General features: G+C 40.2%; 1 protein-coding gene across 9 annotated transcripts in view; it reads right to left on the reverse strand.

Annotated features, from left to right (window-relative positions):
- Positions 1-14,342, reverse strand: part of SERGEF (secretion regulating guanine nucleotide exchange factor) — a 132,227-nt gene that overhangs the window by 112,187 nt on the left and 5,698 nt on the right. For 6 of the 9 annotated variants that reach the window (XM_046942038.1, XM_046942034.1, XM_046942037.1 and 3 more), the window contains exon 8: positions 12,199-12,357. The exons of the other annotated variants lie outside the window; for them this stretch is intronic. In XM_046942038.1, the coding sequence (XP_046797994.1) occupies positions 12,199-12,357 (159 nt within the window). The remainder of the gene's footprint in view (positions 1-12,198; positions 12,358-14,342) is intronic. 9 annotated transcript variants of the gene reach the window in all.

Consider the following 14,342-nt stretch of genomic DNA (forward strand, 5'->3'; position numbering starts at 1 on the left):
TGCCTAGCTACTGCAAGGAGAGATGGTCAATGCCAGAAGTGCTGAAATAAACGTGCATGGAAATTTCCATACAAGGGCTCTCAATGAGGAGAGGAAGCCTGGGCTTGAAACAGAGAAAAAAAGGTAGACTTGACCCAAACGGGCTCTTCAATCTATCAGAGCATCCCAAAATCCTCAATCTCAGCTGTCTGGGATCTGCACAGAACACACATACTTTATCTTAGCACTTCTGTTCAAATAGGAAACACAAAAAACAGATGAAATCACACCTGAGTTTCAACTGCCATGACACAAACTGGACATCTCTTTTTCCTATTACACAAAAGAAGTCCTCAAAAACACAAGTGTGCAACTGTCATGGTCTGCAAAGCCTCCTTCAAATTTTCCCTTGGGGTAGGAACAATCTGTTTATTCGTCATGCCATTGAGACTGAGCCTCACTCACCAACCAGAGCTTTGCTGCACAGCGGCTGGAGGCTGGCCCTGGATCATGCCTCTGAGCAGACACATTCAGTGTCCACTAACAGCCTGTTCTTGAACCAGGGACAACCTCAGGTTGTTGGTTTGGCTCTCTTCAGCTTCTAGCTGCCAGCTTCTCAGAGTAGCACGTTAATCCTGCAGTATCCTATTTGTGCTTACATGCATATAATTATAAAAAACGAGTACCCGAAATATACTGCCAAATGAAAACTGCTCTGGAGATCAACATAACTCCAAGTAAGCAAAACCAGTACACGTCCCTACTATATAGCATGAGTTAATCATAAGGCTTGGATTTCGACAGTATTTATAAGAAAAGCAATGTGGCTTTTTTTTTTTTTTTTTAATACAACTCATGGAAAAAAACAACTCCATCTTTTAATTTAAGGAAATAACGGCACAGAGCAGCATGGAAAATAATAGAGGGAAAACCGACTTTGCCTAAGAAACATAAGAAATACAAGAAATATTGATGGCTATCAGTTGCTAACCACATCTGTATATGTACAAGACTTGAGTGCTAGAACAGACATCAGTAGTGGTATTTTCAGAGCACTCGAATCCAGCTGAATGCATACAAATACAGAAAAAATAAACCCCCCAAGTACTAGAAAACATCTAATTATTCATACTTACATCAGTACAACTTCATGCTGTAGCACCACAAAGCCATTCCCAGTGTTCATACAAGCATGGTTTCCCCCTCACCCCAAAAAAACCTGACTTAAATTTTTCATGTTGGGCTTATGGTAGATTATTTCATGGCTCCTCACAGCTAGAGTAATTCAAACAAGAAAAGTCACCAGTCTGGCTACCAAATGGAGCGAGCAGCTATACCTGCCTATCAGATCTGCATCTACTAAGTAGCAAAGAAGGGAAAAGAAAACATCCTATATGACCACAAATGCAGTACTCAAAATCCATAGCTGCTAATATATCTTCTGGACTCTATCAGATCTCAAATCCACTATTTGAGAAGTACTTGAAGGTAATCATGAAAGGAACAAGCCAGATGGTTAGGGTGCTTTGTTGGTGTTTTTTTTTTTTTTTTTTCCATCCTTGCTTTGTTTTTGTTCTGTTTCTTAGGGAAAAAAAAGTCCCAGAAGACACTGCTTTTCAGGAACACTCAATTCTCACTAAGCTTTTAAAAAGCGCATTATCTATGCTCAAATAATAAGATTCATTAGTGAGTATTAACCCTGCATAATTAATTACACCATACAAAAAATGTCATTTAAAAGGTTAAGAAAACAAGTATTTAGTAAGTCTTCAGATGTTACTAAGGTTAAATGAAATCTCTAGGTCAATGCACTTGTGTGTACACATTGCGTACACGTAGGCAGCTCCTTCCAGCAGTTGAGCTTACCAACAAAAACATTACGAATGCGCAGCTTTAAATGAAGTTATGAGAAAACAAAACAGCCATCTTTCTTGCACAAACGGCTCAGAGATCAAGACTAAAAGAAGGCAGAATAAATATACATCATGTCTGGCAAACATATGTCATGCAGATTAGTTCTGCTATTATGTAATGACTGGTTACAGCTGTCACATTTTTGTTTTACGCACAGTGGGTGCAAAGCACTCCTACCTCACCAAGCATTCAGACTGTATGAACTCAGATCATGTTGTAGGCCCTTTGCATAAATGCAAAATTTCTGAAGTGCATATTCTTACCAGTTGTCTGCTTCACATCAATGCTTTATTCTACTGAGGGCTTTGAGTTGCCAAAAATTCAGACAATTCTGTCATTGCTCTGCTACATGCAACTATGTCATGTGATGTGATAACGTTAAATGCTCAAAATAAAACTGTCATTCTTTTGCCCAGAAAGATCAGCAGCCAGGGCAAATAAGGCACAGTGTATTTCTAGTTAAATGTGATGAGGGCTGACAACATTGATTTGTCTGCATTACATAATTCACCTACCAAATTTTTCCATACAACAATTCAGGTTTCTCTGGTCTGTGGTCTTTCTTTTCACCTCTGTGCAAAGCTTCAACTTCAGTTTGTAGCAACTTAAGTATGAATGAGTTAAAATGAAAGAGAAACAATAAGCATCAGTCGATCTTAAGCTGAACTAAACACCTCCGCACCAAGGTAAAGTCAGATTTTAAAAGCTGCACAGCTTCCTCCCCCATACGTTTCCAGAAGTAGTTTGCACAATGAGACCAGACAGGATACAGCCAGAACTGGACCATCTATAAAAGTAACAAGTCATCACCTAAGTGGTTTTAACACTAAGACACAATCCAGCCAAACTAAGCTACCCCAGCTTATTCCCAACTTTGCTTCCCTGGAGTGTAGTCACAAATACCCCTGTGAAGGTCACTTTGATACCATTCCAGATTTTCCCAACCACAGGACAGGCTTAAGTAGCAACAAGAAGCAGCAAGACTCAGAATCCAATGACAATCAACATGATCTCCATTCTACAGACCACAATACCAGTCTGACAGGAGTGTCCTATGTCTCTCAGCTGAAAGGGGGCATAGGGAGGAATCCTCCAAATCAGCCTTCCTATCTGTGCTCACTCCTGAGTGACAAAGCCTAACGAAGAAGTGTCACCATGGAAGCCACAACACATGGAGTCTGGAAGCTGAATTCAAAAAGCTGAATTGAGCTGAAGCAGGCTGCCCAGAGAGGTTGTGGATGCCCTGTCCTTGAAGGTGTTCAAGGCCAGGTTGGATGGGGCCCTGGGCAGCCTGGTCTAGTATCAAACGTGGAGAATGGTGGCCCTGCCTGTGGCAGGGGGGTTGGAGATTCATGATTCTTGAGGTTCCTTCCAACCCAGGCCATTCTGTGATTCTGTAAAAGCTGGGAGGCTGGCAGGCAGATACTCAGGATATTACTGTCTCTTGTTCCACCTGTCAGAACAACTAACAGTGGTCTTGTAAGTTACTTACTTCACATTTGGATCTTTCACTAATAATACAATGGATAAGGAACTTGAGAGCAATTTGATGGAAATCAATAGAGCAGCGAATTTTCTCTTGCCTTCACTTTTCAGCTTCATATAGGTGAATTGGCAGACATTAGTATAATGTGATTGAAGCAATGTCTATGACACATGAGAAATGGTTTAACACACACAAAAAAAATAGAACAGTATAACAAAATAGCAAGTGGCTCAGACAGTGGCAATAACTTCAGCTACAAACACACAGAAGAACCAGAAAGACAGAGACATTTACAGCCAAATTCTTCCTCTTCTGAGTGGAACTTACTATCACCCTTGTACCTTGATTAGACAACAGCTGCAAGATGGGAGGTGTTTCCAAGGAAGTTATCATCATCACAATTTCAACAGTTTTATTTGCATTAAGGGAAAAAGAATAAGAGAAAGTAGAAATCCCAAAAAATTGCTTGGAACCAATAATCCACTCTTCTAGGCCCTCCAAAACCACAACTGCTCTTGACATTGACTCAGGATATAGAAAACACAAGGAACACCACGTTTACAGTTCCTTGCAGGCAATTATAGCTCATTAAGGTATTTATTTCCTGAGACAAAGGAAGCCACCAATGCTGAGATCCCAGGTAAAATCTTTCACAGAAGTCAATCTGACATAGAAGTCAGGGAGCAGCACAAATAGGTGTAGCAATACACAAATATACATAGACTCACTCCTAGCTATAAGTTTAAAAATAAAGCCAAGGAACAATGCCAGTCCATGGAGTCAAAGAAAAGGCCAACCCTTTTCAGTGTTCAGTGTGCTAGAAATTCATTAACTTGGTAGCAACAGCTTGGTATTATAAAGCAAAGAAAAAAAAATGATTGGCTTTATAAGCAAGATACAACTTAAAGGTTCTGTTTATTTAGTTCTTGTTAAAGAACAGAAAAAAATATACATGCAAGATGCACACTTGCGTTGTCAGACAGAACTAAACAAGAGGGACAGACACAGAGAGTGGGATGTAATAGAAGGCTCCTGTTGTGCTGCTGAGCCATAGCTGTTGGAGACAAGATCTGCTGTGCCTCAGGAGTGGCAGACACTGGAGACTCCAAACACTGGAGATCCGAGGTTTACTGTGATCTATTTATTGCTAGCAGGGCTTCCCCAAGATTGCTAAGCAAAGTAGCAGTTACAAGAACAAAGCTCTACAGTGGCCCTTGCAAGACACAACCCCCTGCCACCCCTCCCTATTTGTTGTATCATTTGGCTGTTTAAGTCTTACATGCAGAAATCTTCCACATATAAAGAGTCTACAAAACTCATTTCCTTGCTGCTTGATGAAAGAATTCCCATCAAAACCCCAGGAATAGATAACAATGTGATAAACTCCTTCAGTGTCTGATGAATGTGGCTCTTCAGGTCACCGGCTCAGGTCTTCTGGGGGTTTCTGTTTGTTATTTTCTTCTGCAGGAAAGACTGGCCGAACCTGTACACTCAAACCCTCCCAAAATGCACAGCACTGGGGCTGCAGAGATACAGACTGGTCCATGCCTGAGCAAGTAGTAAGAAAAGTGATTTCAGGAATAAAAAAAAAGAACTTCCCATAAATCATTGGCACTTTCTGTTTTCATTCCATTTTCCCAATCACCCCTAAAAGACTGATGCCAACAAACGCCCTCAACTCATGAAAACCAGGTTGTTTCTGGAAGCAAGGCAAAAGATGATCAAATTGCAACTAGAAAAAGCAATCTTTTGGGAGCAGAATTCAGGAGTACTGAAAGAGGTGGCTGAAGACCGCGTGGTGGGACATGGGGACATTCACCTCCACGGTTTTCAAAATGGCAGGATTAACCCTACAGAGGAGCTCTTTCTGATGAGGATAACCCCCCCTCCAAAACAGAATGAAAAAAGTACCACAGGGCTGCCCAAATGTCTTTGAGAAAATAAGTTTGTGTATCAATTCATTGGCTTTACTGCATCTTTCTCAAAGCTTCTGCATTCATGCGATGATTTCTAACTGGAAAGGAGCTGTCTGTTAAAACATAAATTACTTTTAAAAACCTCTATAGGTATGGTCACAGAAAACAAATGGTAAATTGCCACAGATGTTCAGAGTATAATAATTTATGCCCACATTTTGCAGGGTTTACTTATTTGTGGCTATTGAAAAAGATAAAATGAATCCAATTCAAAAGGTGAACTCAACACCAAAAAAACTGAATTATATTAAACATCTTGTGGATTCAGTGTTTGTCAGTACTCCTCTTTACACATGTAAATCTTACACAATGCTGAGTAAATGCTCATTTTTACGTATTTGCATTCCCAGACATCCCAATTTTCAGAGCACCTACAGAAGGTGCAGCCCCAACACTAATCTGATCCCAGGCCTCCCCAAGAGCTAGTATCTTGTCTAGTTCTCAGCTGGCTGCCAGCCCAGAACAGACTTCCTGAGTTACAGGTTGCTTGCTTCCCATTAACCTTCCCTTCAGCAGCTTATATAAGCTTGTCTTAAAAATATTAATTATCTAAGTTGAAACAGCAGTGAAAAAATTGCAGTGGAGCAAGGAGGCAGCTTTGAAAACAACGCAGGAAATAAAGCAATTCCCACATGCACCTTCAACTTCCAATCCTGTTACTGCATACTGTAAGCTACCCACAGAACCCATATTTACTGCAAAGCTTTAATCTCTGAATTTCGGCTCCCAAGCCTGTGTGTTTCTTTCAGTCCTCTCTTCATGCTGTAACCTATATAATCAAATACTGGACCTTCAGGGTATGCCCTCAAGTTTTAAAACTTGCCAGCCAAAAACATATGCATCCAAAGAGAGATATCTATGTCTATATAGATAGATAAATATATATATCTATATATATCTATGTAGATATATGTTTGGGTTCTTTTACACTTAATGTAACCAGAAATTTCGCTATCAGTGAGAGCATGAGATCTACACATAAGGAACTCACTTTGAAGATGGACACGAAATCCTTTCTGCTTTCTCCCAGGTAGTAAATAATCATGAATATCCTATCATTTGAAGCAAATGGAAAAGAAAAACATCACAGCATCAGAGCCATAGAATCATTAAGGTTGGAAAAGACTACTTAGATTATCTAGTCCAACAGTCAATCCATCACCACCATGCTGACTAACCACGTCCCTAAATGAAGCATCACAGGGAGACTCAAAGATTGCAGAACCATCCTTATCCCTTTTCTCCTTTTCCTGTGTGCCTTCTCCTACAAGAAGGAAGGAATCTGACCTGTCACATCATTTCAGGGGTCAAAAGATAGCTAACATTAACATTCAAGTCCTCTTTGGGTCACAAACAGATAGATACTTTTCTTCTCAAAACTGAAAATCCACCCATTCTCACCTTTATAGACCAGTCCTCGACTAACACTTATGCATGAATATATATAAAAGGCAAGTTAGTATATAAAAGTGCAAGTGTGCATAAAAATACACATCTTCATATTGCTCAGAAAATCAACAACTTGCCCCACCAGATTGTGCCCCATGACATCCTATTGGCCAAATTCACATAGCAGGAAACAGCATTAATTCTGTTCTTCCACCTAAACAAGCCAAATTCAGCACATATTTACAGGCAAGTCATCAAATATATACACTCTGGCATTCCATTTCTTCAGTCCTGAAAGTAAATACCTAACCTTGCTGTGTGTGGCGTTGCTTTAGCAAAAGCAATCACTCCAGGAACAAGATAATCCTTAGAAGCAGCTGTATTATCACTAACCACTAAGACAAAGACCCATACTACCCCTTAGGTACAGCCACTATTTAAAAGATCTTAACAAGCAGAAGGAAAATAAGCGTGGGGTTTTGTTGTTATTGTTTTTCATAGGGGTAATAGCAATATGAGCATGTTGACTTAGTTTTAAACAAACACAGGCTCGGGAACACCAGAACTCAATAATATCAGATGACTGCAACAAGATCACTAAACCATTCACTGTTCAAAATGTCATTTCCCAACTGCAGTTCTTGGCAGAACACTCTATAGCAGCTAAAAGGACAAAAGAGTCCTCATAAAACAGATGCATTATTGGTATAGCAGATAAGGTGCAAAAAAAAATAAAAATTAAAAAAAAAAATCAGGATTTGCACTCGAGCTGCTGAAAATTTCAAGGCTAAGATGAATGCTTTTCAGTAGTAGGAAGGCTGCAGAGCCTTGATTCAAAAGAAATCTGGACAGGCCCTCTAGTGGGCTGACACCGCACTGCTTGGTACCTGAGAGCAGTATCCGTACACCTCACCTCGCCGCAGCTCCATCCACTGCACCACTTAAGCAAGGATGGAGAGCTTCGCTTACTGACTGGCATGAGAGAAAGAAGGCTCAAGTGCAATTAGAGCACGAAGATCCCTCTTCTAGGCCCTGATTAGGAAATATTCTGTCAGTCTGTTCTCAGCCTTTGGATGCAGTCTCATTTGCTTCAGAAAAACAGAAGATGAGCTTGTTTTACCATGCAAGTCACTAGCCCCTGAGACCACCCCAGTGCTTTCATGCAGACTAAGAGATGTTAGGTCAAGGGAGGTCTGCAGGAGCACAAACTCAGGTGCACATTTAGAATAAGGATTCTGGACATGATTCAGGCTATGTTAAGGGGTCTGAAGTATGCTGCTCTCCCAAGACTATTTAGCTACAGGCAGTTTTGGATAGGAAGCAGATAAATCATTCTAACTGCATTTTTAAGGCAACTCCTTCTGGGAAGAGTTTGGAATTCTTTACATGAACTCAAGTAGACCACCATTCCATGTGCTGTCACATGAAAAATAACCTAGAGAACATATTCTGAATACTCAGATAATAAAACAGGGCAGCTTACGAAGGCCTATTAATGAGGTCTGAGAGTTAAAAAGGAAATCACTTGTTTTGAAACGAGTTGATGATTCACCTTTAAGTCTTTAAAAGTCTTTTCTTGCTGTATTAAGGTTTGCCTCCAACTCACATCAGTTCTATGTTTTTCCAAGTTCCCTACTTCAGAACCTTCAGCATTACAAGCTACAACTTAATTCTCTTTTTTATAACTCCTGTGATTGCTTCTCTTTCAGCTGCTATACTCTAAGTTTCTATCAATTGGAGAAGGACCACAAATTGAAGCAGACATCATTAAGCAGAGATGCAAAAAGCCGATTGTTCTTCAAAACAGTATCAAATACATGGCACTGGTGCTCCTCGTGCCGTGAAGCAATGCGTTGGGAAAGAAACAAACCATTTTACAGAGCAGTCACCTGTAAAGAGAAATACTTGCACTTGGAGTCCGAAGTCAGAAGAGTGCATCTGGTCTGCCCTTCACCTAAGAAGCAGTCATAGTGTTGCCATAATGGAAATGCACACCTTGAAAGACACTTGATATAAGCATTCATGCAGCAAATAATGAATAAACTAAAGACACTAGCAAGCACATATCATCAGAGACCCAATCAAAAAGCAAGCAGAGTCAGTTGATCTTTTTGGACCAACCACCACTGAGCAGGACCATTGCACAGAGCATTAGAACAGCAACTTATTTTGAAGGAGCATTAGTGGTTCTATATAGGTCTAGTTGTGTACATCCTTGGGAATCAGTACAGAGCAGGTGCTACCTGGAAGGAGTCTGACTTATTTTAAAGTAAGTTTGTGTACAACAGAAAAAGTCCAAAAGAGACCTCTATGATTAAAAAGAATTGGATCTGAAGAGAATCAGTTAAAGGTGATGATGAACAACACAACATGCTGTAAAAATGCTCCTTAAATTCCTTGAGTCAAGCAATTTCTATCCCAGGAATTAACTTCTAGAAACTGACCTACTTCATGGTAGATACAACAGAAGAGAGAGTTAACCAGACTCTAAGGAGATAGGAGGGAAGGAAGGACTGAAAGCAGAACATTCAACACAGTTGCTGAATGAGGTAGAATATAAGATATTAGAAGGCATATATGCACTTGAGTCATTTCAGGAGCAGTTAAAATCATTTATAAGGACATAGAAGGGAAGGGAAGAAATAGATTAAAAGTTCTTTTCTAAAAAGGCTTTTTGTGTGTTTTGTTTTAAGCTACAATGAAAAATTTTGGCAACAGTCTGAAAGAAAAACAAAGTAAGTCTTAGAAGAGGGTGGTCTACATAGTAGGGAGAACTTAATATTAAAGAAGAAAATGTTTAGGAAATGTTCCTTCTTGTCTGATAAGTAAGTTGGTAACTTGCTTAGGCTTGCTTTAAAAGTATTAACCCACAGCACCTGCTACAACTCCCAGTGCTCCTCCAGATGGTTGTTTTTACCATCACACCAAACCATTTCAGTGTTCTATGGTTGTGCTTGCAAGCACTGCTCACCTGGCACATCTCCAAGATGACCCAAGAGTCATCTTGAAATGGCAACATTTGTGAATTGATAAATGAACATTTAAGTATTAAAAGTAATATTTTACGTAGTGTTTTCAGTAGTATTTCATCTTTATTTCATCCCCTAATTTCTACCTTTGTGCATATTTTATAATTTGCATTGAACACTACAGTAGTAAAAGTAATACATACTGTAAAATACTAAGTACACTTAGAGTGGGGGTGCATGAGCAGAAAGTTTTGCTGTTTTGTGGTTTTTTTTTTTTCTTACTGATAGGGATTTGTGATCAGAGTCGTTTGGAGAGCACTGGTTTATGCAACTTCAGCAGCAGCAAACTTGAGCAGCATTTCCTCTTTTGCTAGGATGCAGTAAAAATAACGGAGGGAGAATTACACACAAGGAGAAGCATTCAATTGGGCTGCATTTTCAGTTACTTAGAGAACTGCAAGTTTATCCGTAAGCAATTAGTGATTTTTCAGCAAGTTAAGTGCTTAGCTCACACTACATCTGGCAGTTGAAGAACCTTTGGAAGTCCCATAAGGTTCTGATATGTGTCTGGACGCTGCCAAAGGCCATTCAAAACCTTATTCCAAATAATTTAAGACTCAGGTCCGTTGACTTCCAAAGAGATTTAAAATTCTAAATACAGCAATAACTTACAGCACTACACCACTTGGCCAGTTCTGATGCAGACGTCAAGTCAGCCTATTTAAATCTCTTTCAAACATTTACCAAAAAAAAATAAGCACCGCTGCTAGTCAGTCAGCAGAATTCCACCCTCCCCCTCTTAAAACCTCCTACTAGAATATTCCCCTCATTTCTGCAATGACCACGGATAGATAAGTGAAACACTGAAGTTTCTAAAACCTCAGGGAAGTTTTACTTTGTGGATATACATTATTAAAGAATAACGAAGCCAGGCAAACCATGTTGACAAGACCTTCTGTTTAAAAAAACAGGCTGTGCTGACTAATGTCATTTCTTCCACCATTTCTATTTCAGTGACACGAAGCACTTTCATCAAGAATCACGCATTGTGAGAGAAACTCCTTTACTCCACCTGAAAAGTTCTCAAGCAGTACACAGCATTGACTATGTACAAGCAGTACATAGCTGGGAAATTTTCAGTATGCAACCTCTGAAATAAATCAGCGTTCAGAGCTTTCAGACTGCTGAGAGAGCAGGCAGAGGAACGTGGGCTTTTAACATGGCATTTCTCTCACGTACTTTGATGTCAAACAATGAATGCCATGAAACAGAATGATTAACCAATTTGTTTTTCCAGTCATGCATCGCATCTCTTCCTACCAATGAGAGTTCACAGTACACTGTAATTAAAACAGGCACTTCTCTCACAGGGCAAGGACATCACTGTGTGACTATTTCATTATTTACAGCACCAATTTAATACCACACTTCAGCACACAGTGACCAAGGAGGCTAAGCACTCCTTGAACCAGTATCCATAACTGCAGAATCCAGTAATAACAATAGATCTGTGGCCCCTCTGAAGGTTTTTAATGAACTGGTTGTATCCTGACAGACCAATAGGCTCTTAAATCTCCGACACAACTCTAGGAGAAATGTTTCCATCTGCTCTTCATTTCCTTACCTGGCAGTCTGCACAAGCTAAAACAAATGTACGTAACCCCTGCAAATCTAACTCTGGCTGTTCTTTTTGTTTTATAAAACAATTTAATCCCCTTGATCATCTTAACTCTCATACCTCAGTACAGAGTAGAAGTAAACTGCACATACTGTTCACATGTGAAAACAGCAAAACAGTTTCAGATGACTTACCTTTCTCTTCTACCTTCGTATTTCACAAGAGCATCAATGCAAACGCATTTTAATCACCTTCATCAGATCAACCACCACTTTACACATGGATGTCATCAGTACATAGCCTTCCTTATCTATTCCTAGGAAAGAATCTGGCCCAATAGTCTTCTGCATGTGGGAATCTTTCATTTTCTATTCCCAGGAAGGTACAGCCAAACAGATTCAACAAAATCATCTTATGATAATACCCCTCAAACTAATGAGGTCTCTTTTTACTTATCTCTTTTAAACAATTTCCAAGTTTGACCATAGAAGCAAGGCACTCTAAACCAGCTTAGTTTGTTTCTCTTCTAAACACATTATTTTATTTGTTTTTAAGCACCCTACTACAAAAGAGCAAGAGAAACACTAGAAGGTACGCTCAGTCTTGAAGTATAAGAAGACTAGCACGGCTGTGCAAAGGAAGAAGAGCTCTGGTGATCTTTAGATCCTCAGCTAAGACTCAAGTAACCAGGGAATGGTTCATACCTATGACTGTCTTCACACCTTTCAGACAGACACTTGCTCAGGATTATCTTCTCCCTCTCCCTCATTCCTGCATTCAGTTAGTATTAGTAAGATCACAGTTTGCATGTAGTGTAGACCATTTGCAGATCCGCTGCCACATCTGGCTGCTTTTCACACATCCTACCTGTCTGTGCCACCAGGTGAGTCCAACCACTCCAAACTGCTCCAATCTTTTCATGTGAGAAAAACTGAGTGTCTACCTTCTTGGGCTCAACAAGAAATACCTCCTTGCTCACCAGCTGCCCGTGTTTGTTGCTACCCCAGACATAGAGGTGTCCTTCACCTGCAGTTGATAAAGAAGTAAAATAAGCTGAAAGTGACACACACAGAACAACACCAGATGCATTATTTGTCTCAGCTTAGTGATTTTGAGGAAAGGACAGTGTCTTTACCACACGCATACACACTGTAATCAGAATATAAGAAATATTTGCCAGGGTCTTAACAACAAAATGTGTATTCTGATGGCTACGCAGACTTCCTGAGGCAACCAGAGTTTTGGGGTCAAACCATCCAGACCTCATTTCTACTCCAAATTTCTCAAAGATGAGCAAAAGCAAAGTTTTATAAGAGAACTAAGTAAAGTAGTAAACATCTTAAAGGAAAAATCTTGAAGTATCTTGAGGTTGTTCACTGAGCACTCCCTCTCTACCCACTCTGTCTTTGCAGGCCAGCTTTTACCTCCACCCCAAAGCTTAGACTCAGCCCAGGAAATAACCTTCTGAAGAGCAGCAAATAATGCAACTCCCCTCAAGCACTTGGGAAGCTTGAACAGTCTCCCAGTCTCTTTACGGGAGCTACAGGCTCCCAGCTCCACTTGTAACTGTTGCTGAATTCAACTTCAGCATATTCAGTAAATCCTCAAAATCAGGGATGGTCTAATGCTCCCTACCCCACCCTACTCAGTCACTTCCTAAAGGAATGTGACACACAGCCAAGAACAGGGAGGTAAAGCAGGTACTATCCATCACAAAGCAAAACCAAAATATTATCATGACAGAAAACACCAGTACAACTACTGAGAGACTTCTGTAATTACTTGTCTTCCCCCATTCCCTTTGCAGAAGAAGCATTTATGCAAGTACACACTCCAGGATTCCACCCACAGGGATAATTATATTTACAGAAACATGCATTTGCTTCATGTGGTTCCCCAGTACGAGTTGGAGTTGCTCACAGCCTAAAAACCAATTGACAGTAAAGAGGTAAGTGTTCAGATGAGTCCTTCTGCAGATACTACTTATCATTAACCCAGTCTTTTCAGCACAAGATGGTTCAGCTCAGGTTCTAGACCTCCACGTTAAAAAACATAACCCATAATAAGCAGAACGTGTGCTGGGTCAGGCCTCCTGAAGTTAGTTCATTCTGCACAAGCAAGAGAAGTCACACACAGACAAAGTACACGATCACAGGCCGAGAAAGTCTGGAAATTGAAATCTGCAACACAAAGTTTTGTCCAGAACCCCCTGCCCCCTTTATTTATTGAGTTTAAGATAGAAAAGATGTTGTTTGCAACAATACACTTCAACCCTTGCAGCAAAAGCTTCCCAATGACTGGTGTTCAGTGTCCTACCAGCAGGTGGCTGGATAGAGCCCAAGAAAACTGCATTGCTCAGCAGGAGATTCCTAGAGAAAATCCCCAGTGATGCTTACTAAATACTACACCCTACAGTAACTTAAATAAATAAGCATCCTTAGAAGCTAAGGCAGGAGGAAGGGCAGCAATACCAGCACACTATTGAAAGCTTTGACACCTATTTTGTTAGATGTGGTCGCCCTGTTGTCAAATAGATTGCTCTCAAAAGAAAAAGAAAAAAAGAAAAAAACCCCAAACATGAAACAATGATTTGCTCACTCCAAACACACAGAGAGTGTGTTTAGCTAAATTAGCTAAAGCAGATTCTGTTTGTCCTGTCAGTTCTTCACTAATCACATACAGACTTTGCATCTCAGAACTGACTGTAATTCACATCTAACGTTTCCCCATACAGCTCCATCTCTCTGCATATGCAAGCTCTGCAGCGCTCCATTTGATGATGGCAGAGGTACCAGATGGCTGCATATTTGCTAAGAACTCCTTCTGAAGTTCGATAAAGATTTGTTTTCATACGGTTCAGTATACTTCCCACATTTCAGAACCGTAAGTTTACAGATGAAAAGCTATTCTCTTTCCCCATCTCTTGGTCTAATAGAAAATAAAGATACATAACTTTTCCTACGCTTGCACTACCAGATACTTAACACCCAGTGCAGGAGCACTGCCTAGAG

This window comes from Gallus gallus, chromosome 5, assembly GCF_016699485.2.
Source record: "Gallus gallus isolate bGalGal1 chromosome 5, bGalGal1.mat.broiler.GRCg7b, whole genome shotgun sequence".
NCBI lineage: Eukaryota > Metazoa > Chordata > Aves > Galliformes > Phasianidae > Gallus > Gallus gallus.